At 40.0% G+C, this 17,231-nt stretch overlaps 1 protein-coding gene across 1 annotated transcript in view; it reads right to left on the reverse strand.

The window, feature by feature from the left end:
• Positions 1-15,836, reverse strand: part of VAMP7 (vesicle associated membrane protein 7) — a 67,291-nt gene extending 51,455 nt beyond the window's left edge. The window contains exons 1-2 of the mRNA XM_067724392.1: positions 15,704-15,836; positions 815-969 (exon numbers count right to left, since the gene is read on the reverse strand). Of these exons, the coding sequence (XP_067580493.1) occupies positions 815-960 (146 nt within the window). The 5' untranslated portion in view covers positions 961-969; positions 15,704-15,836. The remainder of the gene's footprint in view (positions 1-814; positions 970-15,703) is intronic.
• Positions 15,837-17,231: the final 1,395 nt, after the last annotated feature.

Below are 17,231 nucleotides of genomic sequence, written 5' to 3' on the forward strand. Positions count from 1 at the left end.
AGGTTGAGGCACTTTTTATGATTACTAAGATTTCCCACCTATGCCCCCTCCAATTCATTCTCCAACCAGCCACGACAGTGATTTTTCTAAAGCAAAAGCTTACCAAGTCACACCCCAGCTGAAAACTTTCAATGCCTTCCCATTGCCCATACGGTAAAGTACAACCCCTTAACATGGCCTATGAGGCCCTACAGGACTTCTCTTCTGTCGGTCTCTCTAGCTTTATTTTCACCATGTTGGGCACCAGTCACAGACAAACACCTGCAGTTCGCTAAATATGCCTCCATACTTCTCTACCAGCTGTTCCTTCTACCTGGAATACCATCCCCCTATCCACTAGCTTCTACCCTCTACTGTGATTACCTATGGATTTGACTGTCTCCTTCATTAAACTATAACCTCCATGAGGGCAAATACTGAGTGATTTCTTGTATCCCCAGCACCAAGCAAAGCGTCTGGCGATAGTCAAGTGCTCAGTAAATATTTACAGAAAGAATGAAAGAAAAAAATATTCTTTATCTTAACTACATCAAGTTTCACATGTACTAGAGCTCTATAGCAAAGTCACTTTTATATCTAACATTTCCATATCTTTCTTTAAAATATTAATATCACTTTGATGACAGAATAAAATAATTTTTAGTTAAATTTAAAATTAATAGAACCAGACATTTTCTAAGCTGGTAAAGATTATTGTTCTGTCAGCTTATTCAGATTATCTACTGAGAAGCTTGCTTTTCTAGTTTTCTACTTTTCTGATTATAATAATATAATTCACTTCTTTCACCCGCTACCCACACAGAGCAGAACTCACTTGCCGTGTGAGTACGTTAGCTTGTTATTTTCAGAAGGTATCTTAGCCAGAATCTGCTCTGTCACCTCCAGGAAGTTGCCTCCACACCAAGCATGTTTGGCAAGGATAGTGGTTCCCCTGGCAACAACAGCGAAAAGAATGGCCATGGCTTCGATCTATCAAAAGGAAAAAAGACACATAAGACTTAGAATATTTCTTTGACATAATCTTTCAAAAGTAACTTACTATCGTTATCAACATCCATCTGGAGACAGTACTGACCAAGGCACTGTAACATTAAACAGAACAGACTTAACAACAGACTTCACAAAATCACAGTCTTCTACAAACTTATAACCTAAACCACACTGATATGCATTCATATTTAGAGAAAAACCAAATGCATACACATAATATATTTTTATGTGTGTGTGTATATACAATGTAATGTATATGTGATACATGCATACATACACATACATTACACTGATACACAGGTTGCATTTACAAATTACACAGCACAAACTGTTATCGTCCTCTGAAAAGCAATGACCATAGATGGCAAAGGGACATAAAAATGTCTTCATCGGGCTTCCCTGGTGGCGCAGTGGTTGAGAGTCCGACTGCTGATGCAGGGGACACGGGTTCGTGCCCCGGTCCGGGAGGATCCCACATGCCGCGGAGCGGCTGGGCCCGTGAGCCATGGCCGCTGAGCCTGCGCGTCCGGAGCCTGTGCTCCGCAACGGGAGAGGCCACAACAGTGAGAGGCCCGCGTACCGCAAAAAAAAAAAAAAATGTCTTCATCCTTTAATAAAGTAATCCCATCCTGAAAATTTATCCTAGGGAAATAGTTCAACAGCAGTTAGATTCCATATTCACTAATATACCTATTAACAATAATAATAGCCCATATTTATTAAGCACTTACTATGCACCAGGCACCATTTTAAACACTTAATTTAATCCTTACATCAATGAAATTAATACACTATCATGATACTTACATTAAAATGAGGAAAATGAAGTATAAATGACTTAAATAATTTGTTCAGAATTACAGAGCTAGTAAGTGGTAAAAGATGGTATTTAAACCCAGGCAGTATGGTTCTAGAACTCACAATTTTATCCCTATACTATATTCTGCCTGTCCTACGAAGGCATTATCCATCACAGAAATAAACTGAAAATAACCCGAATCTTCTGCAAGAGAGGAATGGTTCTATAAATTATGGTAAGATCCTTTATAAACAAAATATTTCTAAAACAATACAGAATGAGTTTAAGATTACAGTAATACCTTGGAGGTACTGCAAGTTCAGTTCCAGACCACCACAATAAAGCAAATATCACAATAACACAAGTAACATGAATGTTTTGGTTTCCCAGTGCATACAAAAGTTATGTTTACACTATGCTGTAGTCTATTAAGTATGCAATAGCATTATACCTAAAAAAACACAATGTACATGTCTTAATTTTAAAAAACTTAACTGCTAAAAAATGCTAACCGTCATCTGAGCCTTCAGGGAGTCACAGCAGTAACACCAGAGATCACTGATCACAGATCACCATAACAAACATACTGAAAAAGTTTGAAATATTGCAAGAATTATTAAAATGTGACACAGAGACATGAAGTATGCAAAATACTGTTGGAAAAATGGCACTGACAGACTTGTTCAATGCAGGGTTGCTACAAAACTTTGATTTGTTAAAAAAACAAAAACAACAACAAAAAACCCCAGCAATATCCATGAAGCACAATAAAGCAAAGTGCAATAAGAAGAGGTATGCCTGTATTTTCCTCATGTTTATGAATTTGTACTATTTTTTTTCCCCACAGAATAGCCTGGTTTCTCTTATTTAATGGCATGAACTTATAAAAGAGATGAACAAATATCTTCCTATTCTTCAACTAACTCTTCAACCTAATGTTATTTGTTAACATGTTCAGTTTCATCCAATAAGCCAGAGTCATCTTGGGTGGCAAAGTGAGAGTCACTTATTAAAAATTCAAATCCTTGGTATAATTCCCTGAAATTCTGATTCAGTAGGCCTGAGGTGGGGCCCTGGAATATATACTTAAGAGCCAAGCCTGTCTGGATGCAGGTGATTCACATGACCACGTTTTGTGAAACACAGTAACTCTAAAATGCTTGAGGTCAGGGAATCCACTGATTCCCTCTTGGAATGCCTTTGGTATGAAGGACAGCATACAGAACAGAAATGCTCATGTGTCTCTTGAGCTGAACTCCTCTTGGAGTCTCTTCATTGCACTCTCTAAATGAAGGTGTTTCGCAGGGTTGTGTCCTCAGCCATCTTCTTTCTGGATTTCTCCACACACATATGTAGTAGCATGTTATAATTTCCAAATGACTTTCTCATACACTATATCCCTTGAACCTAAAAGCCTCAACTGACCATGTAACATGCTCCAGGTACTGTTCCCTTTCTTAAAATTATCATCTACACACTATCTCTGCTTCTCTATCTTCTTTTAATTCTTCTCTTCTATAATCTGGCTTTTCCCCTCAACACTCCACAAAACCATGCTTGTCAAGATCACCAACAGCCTCTACATTGCAAACTTCCGTGGTCATTTCTCTATTCTCACCTTACTTGACCTCTCAGAAATAGTCAACACATCTGAATAACCCTCCTTCTGGGAACACTCCTAAATGTCTGGCTGTTCCTTCTGTCTTCTTGCTGAATCCTTCTCCTCTAGCTGACCTCTAAATGTTGACTTTCCACGGGTACTGGTTCTACACTCTCTTATCCTAGATGAGCTCATCTAGACCTGCCATTTTAAACATGCTTTATTTGCTGAAGATACATTGCATACAGAAAAAACCAAAGGCACAACCAAAGTTGAGGGAAAAACCAAAGACAAAACACAAGGCATACCAAATAGTTGAGGGAAAGGTAGATGAATAGAGACCCACAAAGAAGATGGAGGAGGACCAACCAGGAAAGTGAAAGGAAAGCCAGAAGAGTATGGTGGCCTTGAAGCCAAAGGAAAAGAAACCTTGAAGAAGGAACAAGTGTCACCTCCCAGCTCTGTTCACTGAAACACAGTATTAAGACTATAAAACAGTCACTGAAATTTTATAAGGAAGGAGGTCATTGGTAAGGGTCAAAGAGACATGCAGTGGAGTGGGAAAAAAACACAAAGAGAAACAGAGATGAGCAATCATATGGTCCCTGAGACAAAGAGATGAAAAGGTAGCAGCCTCAGTCCTTTAGCGGCTTCAAGAAGAAAACGGAGTTTAGCAACAATACAAAAAGATCTAGTGCGCTAGCGGACCATAAGTTCGTTATGAAGTGTTATGATGTAATTGCTTAAAATGCTTACGTAATCTTAAATTACATTAAGAAACAGGGTATCTTGATCTCTTTAAGTACTATTGCCATTATACTCTGTGCTATTTAGAACACATGTGTAATACTGAGTTCAGTTCTAGGTACAGTATTCTAAGACTGGACAGAAGGGCAAAGTATGGTGAGAGACCTGGAGATTGTATCACTTGAAGAATGGCTAGAGGAACTAGAAATATTACACATGAAAAAGACAGCAATCTTCAAGTTTATATAAAGTACAGTCACCTAGAAGAGGGAGGACATTATTTGGAATATAACTAGGAACAGTGAATATAAGTTATAAGGATAGCTATGTAAGTTATGCATAGCAGTGTTTTATTCAATAAAAGCAGTCCTCAATTTTAAAAATGCCTATTAAACATTGGGTACATCGCAACCGAAACTTTACTTTCCTCTCAGATGTCACTAATAAACATTTCTTGAGGGAACCTTCAAGATAGCACAGGAGTAAGATGTGAAAATCACCTTCCTCCCCACAAATATATCAAAAATACATCTACATGTGGAACAACTCCTACAGAACACCTACTGAACACTGGCAGAAGACCTCAGACTTCCCAAAAGGCAAGAAAATCCCCACGTAGCTGGGTAAGGCAAAAGAAAAAGGAAAAAACAGAGACAAAAGAATAGGGATGGGACCTGCACCTCTGGGAGGGAGCTGTGAAGGAGGAAAAGTTTCCACACCCTAGGAAGCCCCCTTCACTGGTGGAGATGGTGGGGGAAGCTTCAGAGCCGCGGAGGAGAGCGCAGCAACAGGGGTGCAGAGGGCAAAGCGGAGAGATTCCTGCACAGAGGATCGGTGCCGACCAGCCTCACCAGCCTGAGACGCTTGTCTGCTCACCCACTGGGGTGGGTGGGGGCTGGGAGCTGACTGGACCTGCCTAAGAGGCAAGAGACCACTGTTTTGGGGTGCGCAAGGAGAGGGGATTCAGAGTACCGCCTAAACGAGCTCCAGAGACGGGCGCAAGCCATGGCTATCAGCTCGGACACCAGAGATGGGCATGAGATGCTAAGGCTGCTACTGCAGCCGCCAAGAAGCCTGTGTGCAAGCACAGGTCACTATCCACACCTCCCCTCCCGGGAACCTGTGCAGCCCACCACTGCCAGGGTCCCGAGATCCAGGGACAACTTCCCTGGGAGAACACACGGCGTGCCTCAGGCTGTTGCAACGTCATACTGGCCTCTGCGGCCACAGGCTTGTCCCACATTCCGTAACCCTCCCTCCCCACACTGGCCTGAGTGAGCCACAGTCCCCTAATGAGCTGCTGCTTTAACCCCGTCCTGTCTGGACAGGAACAGATGCCTGAGGACGACCTACATGCAGAGGCGGGGCCAAACCCAAAGCTGAACCCCAGGAGCTGTGCGAACAAAGAAGAGAAAGGGAAATTTCTCCCAGCAGCCTCAGGAGCAGCAGATTAAATCTTCACAATCAACTCGATGTACCCTGCATCTGTGGAATACCTGAATAGAAAATGAATCATCCCAAAGTTGAGGCGGTGGACTTTGGGAGTAACTGACTTGGGGTCTGCTGTCTGGAACTGATTTCAGATTTTTATGTTTATCTTAGTATAGTTTTTAGCACTTATTATAATTAGTGGATTTGTTTATTGGTTTGGTTGCTCTCTTCTTTTTTTCATTATTACCTTTTTATTTTAATAATTAAAATTTATTTTTATTTTAATTATTAAAATAACTTTTTTTTATTATTCTTTTTTTCTCTTTTTCTTCTGAGCCGTGTAGCTGACAGGGTCGTGATGCTCTGGCCTGGTGTCATGCCTGAGCCTCTGAGGTGGGAGAGCTGAGTTCAGGACATTGGACCACCAGAGAACTCGTGGCCCCACGTAATATCAATCAGCGAGCGCTCTCCTAGGGATCTCCGTCTCAACGCTAAGACCCAGCTCCACCCAACAGCCAGCAAGCTCCAGTGCTGGATGCCCCATGCCAAACAGCTAGCAAGACAGGAACACAACCCCACACATTAGCAGAGAGGCTGCCTAAAGTCATACTAAGTTCACAGACACCCCAAAACACACCACTGGTTGCGTCCTGCCCACCAGAACAACAAGATCCAGCCCCGCCCACCAGAAAACAAGCACATGTCCCCTCCACCAGGAAGCCTACACAATCCACTGAACCAACCTTACCCACTGGGGGCACACACCAAAAACAACGGAACTACGAACCTGCAGCCTGTGAAAAGGAGAACCCCAAACACAGTAAGTTAAGCAAAGTGAGAAGACAGAGAACACAGCAGATGAATGAGCAAGGTAAAAACCCACCATACCAAACAAATGAAGAGGAAATAGGCAGTCTACCTGACAAAGAATTCAGAGTATGATAGTAAAGATCCAAAATCTTGAAAACAGAATGGAGAAAATACAAGATATTTAACAAGGGCCTAGAAGAACTAAAAAGCAAACAAACTATGATGAACAACACAATAAATGAAATTAAAAATTCTCTAGAAGGAATCAATAGAAGAATAACAGAAGAACAGATAAGTGACCTGGAAGATAAAATAGTGGAAATAACTACTACAGAGCAGAATAAAGAAAAAAGAATGAAAAAAATTGAGAACAGTCTCAGAGACTGCTGGGACAACATTAACCACACCAAGACACAAATTATAGGGGTCCCCAGAAGGAGAAGAGAAAAAGAAAGGGGCTGAGAAAATATTTAAAGAGATTACAGCTGAAAACTTCCATAACATGTGAAAGGAAATAGTCAATCAAGACCAGGAAGCGCAGAGAGTACCATACAGGATAAATCCAAGGAGAAACACATCAAGACACATATTAATCAAACTATCAAAAATTAAATACAAAGAAAAAATATTAAAAGCTGCAAGGAAAAAGCAACAAATAACACACAAGGGAATCCTCATAAGGTTAACAGCTGATCTTTCAGCAGAGACTCTGCAAGCCAGAGGGAGTGGCAGGACATATTTAAAGTGATGAAAGGGAAAAACCTACAACCAAGATTACTCTACCCAGCAAGGATCTCATTCAGATTAGACAAAGAAATCAAAAGCTTTACAGACACACAAATTTAAGAGAATTCAGTACCACCAAACCAACTTTACAACAAATGCTACAGGAACTTCTCTAGGCAGGAAACACAAGAGAAGGAAAAGACCTACAAAAACAAACCCAAAACAATTAAGAAAATGGTAATAGGAACATACGTATCAATAATTATCTTAAATGTAAATGGATTAAATGCTTCAACCAAAAGACATACACTGGCTGAATGTATACAAAAACAAGACCCGTATATATGCTGTATACAAGAGACCCACTTCAGACCTAGGGACACATACAGACTGAAAGTGAGGGGATGGAAAAAGATATTCCATGCAAATGGAAATCAAAAGAAAGCTGAAGTAGCAATTCTCAGATCAGACAAAATTGACTTTAAAATAAAGACTAAAACAGGAGAAAAAACGGACACTACATAATGATCAAAGGATCAAACCAAGAAGAAAATATAACAATTGTAAATATTTATGCACCCAACCTAGGAGCACCTCAATACATAAGGGGAAATCGACACTAACACACTATTAGTAGGGGACTTGAACACCCCACTCTCACCAATGGACAGATCATCCAAAATGAAAATAAATGACACATTAAACAAGACAGACTTAATTAAAATGTATAGGACATTCCATCCAAAAACAACAGAATACACTTTCTTTGCAAGTGCTCATGAAAAATTCTCCAGGATAGATCATATCTTGGTTCACAAATCAAGCCTCAGTAAATTTAAGAAAATTGAAATCATACCAAGTATCTTTTCCGACCACAACTCTATAAGACTAGATATCAATTACAGGAAAAAACTGTAAAACATACAAACACATGGAGGCTAAACAATACGTTACTAAATAACCAAGAGATCACTGAAGAAATCAAAGAGGAAATCAAAAAGTACCTAGAAACAAGTAACAATGAAAATACGATGACCCAAAACCTACGGGACACAGGAAAAGCAGCTCTAAGACGGAAGTATATAGCAATGTGATCCTACATCAAGAAACAAGAAAAATCTCAAATAAACAACCTAACCTTACACCTAAAGCCATTAGAGAAAGAAGAACAAAAATACCCCAAAGTTAGCAGAAGGAAAGAAATTATAAAGATCAGCTCAGAAATAAATGAAAAAGAAACGAAGGAAACAATAGCAAAGACCAATGAAATGAAAAGCTGGTTCCTTGAGAAGATAAACAAAATTGATAAACCACTAGCCAGACTCATCAAGAAAAAAAGGGACAAGACTCAAATCAACAGAATTAGAAATGAAGAAAGAGAAGAAACAACTGACTCTGCAGAAATACAAATGATCATGCGACAACTACGAGCAACTGTATGCCAATAAAACGGACAACCTGGAAGAAATGGACAAATTCTTAGAAAAGTATAACCTTCCAAGACTGAACCGGAAGAAAGAGAAAATATGAACAGACCAATCATAAGCACTGAAATAGAAACTGTGATTAAAAATCTTCAACAAACAAAAGCCCAGGACCAGGTGGCTTCACAGGTGAATTCCATCACACATTTAGAGAAGAGCTAACACCTATCCTTCTCAAACTCTTCCAAAAAATGCAGAGGAAGGAACACTCCCAAACCATTCTACAAGGCCACCATCACCCTGATACCAAAACCAGACAAAGATGTCACAAAAAAAGAAAACTACAGGCCAATATCACTGATGAACAAAGATGCAAAAATTCTCAACAATATACTAGCAGAATCCAACAGCACATTAAAAGGATCATACACCACGATCAAGTGGGGCTTATCCCAGGAATGCAAGGATACTTCAATATACGCAAATCGGTCAATGTGATACACCATATTAACAAACTGAAGGATAAGAACCATATGATCATCTCAATAGATGCAGAGAAAGCTTTCAACAAAATTCAACACCCATTTATGATAAAAACTCTCCAGAAAGTGGGCATAGAGGGAACCTCCCTCAAAATAATAAAGGCCATATATGACAAGCCCACAGCCACCATCATTCTCAATGGTGAAAAACTGAAAATATTTCCTGTAAGATCAGGAATATGAAAAGGGTGCCCACTCACCACTATTATTCAACATAATTTTGGAAGTTTTAGCCACGGCCATCAGAGAAGAAAAAGAAATAAATGGAATCCAAATCGGAAAAGAAAAGTAAAACTGTCACTGTCTGCAGATGACGTAATATTATACATAGAGAATCCTAAAGATGCTACCAGAAAACTACTACAGCTAATCAATGAATTTGGTAAAGTAGCAGGATACAAAACTAATGCACAGAAGTCTCTGGCATTCCTATACACTAATGATGAAAAATCTGAAAGGGAAATTAAGGAAACACTCCCATTTACCACTGCAACAAAAAGAATAAAGTATCTAGGAATAAACCTACCTAAGGAGACAAAAGTCCTGTATGCAGAAAACTATAAGCCACTGATGAAAGAAATTAAAGACGATACAAACAGATGGAGAGGTATAGCATGTTCTTGGATTGGAAGAATCAACATTGTGAAGATGACTATACTATGCAAAGCAATCTACAGGTTCAATGCAATCCCCATCTAACTACCAATGGCATTTATCACAGAACTAGGACAAAAAATTTCACCATTTGTATGGAAACACAAAAGACACTGAAGAGCCAAAGTAATCTTGAGAAAGAAAAACAGAGCAGGAGGAATCAGGCTCCCTGACTTCAGACTTTACTACAAAGCTACAGTAATCAAGACAGTATGGTACTGGCACAAAAACAGAAATATAGATCAATGGAACAGGATGGAAAGCCCAGAGATAAACCCATGCACATATGGTCACCTTATCTTTGATCAAGGAGGCAAGAATAGACAATGGACAAAAGAAAGCCTCTTCAATAAGTGGTGCCGGGAAAACTGGAGAGCTACATGTAATAGAATGAAAATAGAACACTCCCTAACACCATACACAAAAATAAACTCAAAATGGATTAAAAACCTAAATGTAAGCCCAGACACTATAAAACTCTTACAGGGAAATATAGGCAGAACACCTTATGACATAAATCACAGCAAGATTCTCTTTGACCCACCTCCTAGAGAAATGGAAATAAAAACAAAAATAAACAAATGGGATCTAACGAAACTCAAAAGCTTTTGCACAGCAAAGGACACCATAAACAAGACTAAATGACAATCCTCAGAATGGGAGAAAATATTTGCCAATGAAGCAAGTGACAAAGGATTAATCTCCAAAATACACAAGCAGCTCATGCAGTTCAATATCAAAAAAAACAAACAGCCCAATCCAAAAATGGGCAGAAGATCTAAATAGACATTTCTCCAAAGAAGATATACAGATTGCCAACAAACACATGAAAGGATGATCAACATCACTAATCATTAGAGAAATGCAAATGAAAACTACAATGAGGTATCACCTCACACCAGTCAGCATGGCCATCATCAAAAATCTACAAACAATAAATGCTGGAGAGGGTGTGGAGAAAACGGAATCCTCTTGCACTGTTGGTGGGAATGTAAATTGATATAGCCACTATGGAGAACAGCATGGAACTTCCTTTAAAAAACTAAAAATAGAACTACCATATGCCCCAGCAATCCCACTACTGAGCATATACCCTGAGAAAACCATAATTCAAAGAGTCATGTACCACAGTGTTCACTGCAGCACTATTTACAATAGCCAGGACATGGAAGCAACCTAAAGTGTCCATCAACGGATGAATGGATAAAGAAGATGTGGCACATATATACAATGGAATATTACTCAGCCATAAAAAGAAACTAAATTGAGTTATTTGTAGTGAGGTGGATGGACCTAGAGTCTGTCATACAGAGTGAAGTAAGCCAGAAAGAGAAAAACAAATACCGTATGCTAACACATATATATAGAATCTAAAAAAAAAAAATGGTTCTGAAGAACCTAGAGGCAGGACAGGAATAAAGACACAGACATAGAGAATGGACTTGAAGTCACGGGGAGGGGGAAGGGTAAGCTGGGATGAAGTGGGAGAGTAGCACTGACATATATACACCCCCAAATGTAAAACAGATAGCTAGTGGGAAGCAGCTGCATCTCACAGGGAGATCAGCTCGGTGCTTTGTGACCACCTAGAGCGGTGGGATAGGGAGGGTGGGAGGGAGACGCAAGAGGGAGGGGTATGGGGATATATGTATACATATAGCTGATTCACTTTGTTATACAGCAGAAACTAACACAACATTGTAAAGCAATTATACTCCAATAAAGATGTTAAAAACAAATAAGCATTTCTTACTCTCTCCTATACTGCTAAAAATCACACCTGTAATCAAGTCTCACATGGGTCCACTATTATTATCTTGCAATAGAATCTGTAATGTCTTAATGAATATTGGGACAATAGAAACAACTGTGGCCAGAAGAATACTGCATTTGAAGTCCGAAAACATGGCTCTGCTAATTATTATCAGTATGTGAATGTCCATTAAATGATAAAGTGCTATATAAGATCAGATTCAAGAAGAAAAAGAATTAAACTATAAGCCAGAAAGAGAAGAAAAAAAAAAAGATAATGGAATATAAAGGAAAGTTGTCTTAACACTGTCCCTCCCTGTTCTCTTACTCACTCCTTGCTTGGTCCCATAGCCATCATCCCAATTCTACTACATTCCTGCTAAGAATCTTGTATGAGTTTCCTGTGGCTGCGTGACAAAGTACCAAAAGATGCAAGGCTTAAAGTAACAGAAATTTATTGCCTCATAGTTTTGGAGGCCAGAAGCTCGAATTCAAGATGTTGGCAGGTCCATGCTCCTTCTGAAATCTGTAGGGGAGAATCTCTTCTAGAATCTCTTCCTAGTTTCTGGTGGTTTGCTGGCAATCCTTGGCGTTCCTTGGCTTGTAGCTGCAGCACTTCAATCTGTGCCTCCATAGTCACATGGCATTCTCCACGTGTGTCTATGTCTTCACGTGGTAGTCTCTGCGTCTCTTCCCTTCTTATAAGGACACCTACTCCTGTATGACCTCACTTTAACTTACATCTTAATTACATCTGCAAAGACCCTATTTCCAAATATGGTCCCATTCACAGATAGCAGGGGTCAGGATTCAACATCTTTTTTGAGGACACAACAAATCCCATCTTGGGAACTCACCAGTCCTCCCAAATCACTCCTACTCTCCCCTCTCCACATATTCATATCACCCCAACTTGCCTCCCTCTCTTCTCCAAAACCTCTGTCTCACATCCTTCCATAATCATATTAGAGGCCTGTCCTTAGAACGATGGGCCAGAAGAGCAACCTCCAACAGCTTAGAGTTAGAAAGACCAGTTTCTACTGCCCAGAAAGTTTTAAGGAAAGAACATTTTTGTTTCAGTTGCTGGGATTCCAAAAAAAAGATATGCTACGGGGGAATCCGAGTGAGAATTCTGAATGTAGTTTTTTATAGAGGAATTATTAGAAATTGTGGTGAAGGTCTTTAAGTCCATTAAAGGTTATATATGATGCTATTCGTTGGCGTAACAACCGAAATGTCATAAGTAGCATTATTTATAGAAAAAAATGCACCCAGAGTTTCAAACAATAATCTTACAAAGGAAATTCTGGGATATATCCATTTGTAAGGGATTGCCTGCATTGAAAATATTGCTAACAAAATAGCACAGCAACAACATAAATGTCCCTCCTCAGTGGAGGCATCTTCAAATGGAAGTTGAAGATGGTTTCAGGGAACTGAGTAGGGTAAAAGGACGAGTCAGTGTTTCTCACACTCAAGTCTTTGTGTTCTGAGAAATTTTTTAATTCTGTATTTTTATTTTGATAACATTAAAAATATATACGAATACCCGGATTATCTACATGTATACCATATAAATGAGTGATGGCAAACAATTCAGTGCTGCATTTGCATTACGAAGGCATAGGTGCCAAGAAATTCCCTAAAACAGTGCTTAATTTTTAATGTATTGGAGGCATGTCTGGCTGCTCCTAGGCTGACACATCCTAAAATCATAATGACAATCATGACTCAAGCACTCTTGTATTCCTGTTGTGTTTTTTAATCAGTTATAAGGACAAAATTTATACTTTGCAGTAACGATTTACATCTGAAAGATATCTGCATGGAAAAAGACTTTTATTTTTAAGAACTGAGACTTAGTTTTCTGACATTCTGAAAATGACAGTGTGGAAGAATAACTAACTCATAAATTATCTCAAGCTAAGCAAAAAATAATACTCAAAGGTGTTTGTACCAAATGGAACCCAAATGATACTATAATGTGCTATGTGAATAAACACTGCGCAACTATTCAAACAGAAGAAAGAAATGGAAGAATTAACTCGTCACATAGCGCATGGCAATAGCCAATGCCAAATCAAAAGAAAGCATTTTGTATCATTATCTGTATTACTGCAAGGAAATGTATTATGTTTAATCCTTGCAACAGTTCATTAGCAGAATGTTTCACAGGAAATACATTATGGAAATTAAATTTTTTCCACCATTGTATCATGGGGCATACTATTAAATTGTCCCATTAAATTGAATGTGGGGGGCATGGAAGGTGCTCAGGAAAAAGATGGGAACTCATTTTAGGAGACAGGTATGAAACAAGAGAAGGCACAGAAGTGAGAACATGCTTGAGAAGGTAAATAAACTAGCCTGATGAGATGGAATGGTCCACATTTGGCAAATGAGAAGGTTTGGGGATAAGTCTAATGGCCATATGTAAAAAGAAGGCCTTGTATAAATTAAGTAACTTGTATTTTCTCAAATAGTTTTTCTATTTCAGTTCAACACATGTTCTAAGGCTTTACTATATGGCACCCAATATAGTAAACACTGGAGGTATGAAGACCAGCAAGAAAGGACGTCTATACTCAAGGAAACCATAGTAAAATATGGAAGACAGACATAAACAAATAAATGCAATAGACTTGAAGGGTGAATAATCTAAGAATGCACCAATTGTTTAGAAGATTCCTTAAAGTTTTGTGATTATCTCATCTTGGATGAAGAAAAAAAAAAATGCAGGTGTCAGCCTATGTATTGGGAATTCCCTCAGTATACAATTATTTCTTCTTGGAAGAGAGGTCAAAGTCTGTTTTATCCTTACTAGGTTCTCAATGTCCAGCATAGTGCCTGACATATAATAATCCCTCAAATATTTAATAAACACTGAGCATGCTTTGGTTTTAAATATACTATAAATGACAGATAACTTTATATTCAGTAGGACCTGGCAGGAACAATAGTTTGATTACCAAACTATCTCCCTAAGATAAAGGAGTCGAGCTGAGAATAATCCAATCCTCAACTCTTCTTAGGGAGGAACTAAGCAAATGACAGAAAAGCCACCAATTCTGATGTAATAACCTTGGAGGAGACAGAAGAATGAAGAACAAACATTGATATGAGAGAGAAAAAGAAGAAGTGTTTATGAAAATCCTGAAGTCTGGTCACAGATCAAGACTATTCTTGTTGGTATTACAAATATTCTTTTGGGGTGATGCTCTGAGACCCAACCCAACCCTTCTAACTTTCTCAGGACAGGAGACTACCCTGTCAAGTAAAACATTTGTTCTATTTTCCTTTAACCACCACCACCATATAACATCACCTTGATTCTCGTTTGCCCCTTCCACACACACTCACAAATATGTAAGCTACTGAGAGTAGCGATCTCCTATGTCTTGTTTCCAGCTATATCCCTTGCACTTAGAAGAGTGTCTAGCACATATTAGCTGTTCAATAAATATGTGTTAAACAAACATATGAGTGGCTCTGCTCTCAGTCACAGCTTTTCAAAGGGAAAAAATGTCCGAAACATGACAGTATACTCCGGGATCAAGGGTGGGACAATGGAGGTACAGGTAGTTGAGAGCAATTAATAAGACAAAAAGAAAAGGACTTGATAACTGATTGTTTGTGGGGGTTATGGAGGAGGGAGGTGTAAAGCATTTACTAAAGAGTCTAGTACGTGGTCAGTTTCTTGAATATTGGCCAATAGTAATAAGAAGAACAACACTGTACAGGTCTGACGCTGAGGAAATAGGTCGGGGCAGAGATATAGAGCTCCTATCCGAACTGAGGAAGAAGAATTACAACACTGGGCCTTGGAGGAAGGGCACGCAGAGGGCTAGGAGCCTAGAAGTAGGAGGTTAACCAGAAAGTGACGTCATCGAAACAAGGGCGTAGAGAGTTTTTAGAAGATTCAAGAAATCTCAAGATACTCAAATGGTACAAAGAGGTCTTGCAGAATGCAAACTGAGGGAAAGTTAACATTCTTTTTTCCTCTGTAACAACTTAAGTGACGCATTCTGACTCTTTCACTCGAGGCCCTGTTAGCGGCATAAAACGCACTTCACCAAAACTGGACCTGTCCGACAATTCGAACTGTCGACACCAGAGAAGCCCTAGTCAACCTTGCAGTGCCTCCTAATTCCACCTTCCCGTCGACACCTCTGCCCTCCCTCTGCCATCGTCTCCCCGCCTTCGGCCCAGCGCTCCCCGCTGCTTTTACCTGTCTGGACACCGTGTGAGAACTCGGGGATCGGGACAGAGTCGCGCCGGTTAGCGCGGGGTCGCCAACCGCCTGCTCCCGGAGGAGGCTGAACCAGACGCCGCCGGCTTCCGCAAAAGCGCCCCGCCCGCGCGCGGCTTCCTGGGAATGTGAGCGCTCCTCCAATGGGAGCGAGAGGAGGGGAGGGGCCTGCTGCGTTCCCAGCCTCCGCACTTCCCAGGAGCCGCACTGCATTCTGGGAGTGGTAGTTTCGGCTGGCCTATCGCCGAATCTGTCACTCGCTCCATCAACAATTCTTGTCATAAACAACATCAAGCGCTGTTCCTTAGAGAAAGCGAGAGAATGCCCGGCCACAAAAAGTCCACCGGCGGGATAAATGAAGAGCCGAGCTTTCCCCACCGTCTCCCTGCTTAGTCTCAGCAGGTAACGTCGCCTGTTACTTCACAGACAAGATAGAATTCATCTGACAGGAATTCCCTCTACTTTCGCCACGAAATTTTTTTAACCTCCTTGGATCCCTCAGCAATCCTTTCTCCCATTCTTTTGCAATAATAAAAATGGTAATAATAATAATAAACCAACTACTTCTCCTTTGATGTAAACTCCCTCATCCCCTTTACATCCCTATTCCTTCTTACTTACTCAGTCGAGCTCCACTAATAAACTAGTCTGTCTCGTGTCTCAACGGCTCCCTGCTTATTTGCCCTTTATTATCAGCATTTAAAGATTGTCAAAGTTTCTCTCATCTAAAATATTCCAAAGTCAGCTTTCTCAACCCCACACCACCCCAAACCTCTCACCACACACAGACTTAACTTCTCCTTTCCAGTCAAAATTCTCAACCGTGTTGCTAGAATAGACACTTTTTAACCATTACAATACTTCAACTCTGCAGGATTTTACATTGGTTATTCCCTCCTTCTTGAAACCCGCTTAGTTTGGGCTGCTTTAACAAAATACCTCAGACTGAATGGCTTAAGCAGAAATTAATTTTCCACAGTTCTGGAGGCTGGCAAGGTTCAGACTAGGGTGCCACAGTATGGTGGGGTTCTGGTGAGGACCTGCTTCCTGGCTTGCAGACTGCTGCCTTCTTGTTGTGTCCTCATGTGGTGGAGAGATAGTATCTCTCACACATCTCTTATAAGGGCACTAATCCCATTCATGAGGGCCCCACCCTCATGATCTAATTAACTCCCAAAGATCCACCTCCAAATACAATCACATTGAGGATCCAGGTTCTAATATATAAATTGGGGTGGGAAGAACACAAACATTCACTTTATAGCACCCTTTATTCTCTTAGCTTTTTCTAAGATGCTGCACTCTCCTGGTTCCCCTCCCACTTTTGTGGCAGATCCTCATTTTCCTTTGAAATGTTCATTTTCCATAGGGCTCTTCCTTACACTCTCTTCTTTTCTTAGTCGTCAAACTTTTCTTGGGTGATCTTAACTAATCCCATTGCTTTGATTATCATCTGTATGCTGATGATTCTCACATATAGGAAGCCCGGACAAGACTCCTGTAACCC

The sequence above is a fragment of the Pseudorca crassidens genome, chromosome X (assembly GCF_039906515.1).
Source record: "Pseudorca crassidens isolate mPseCra1 chromosome X, mPseCra1.hap1, whole genome shotgun sequence".
NCBI lineage: Eukaryota > Metazoa > Chordata > Mammalia > Artiodactyla > Delphinidae > Pseudorca > Pseudorca crassidens.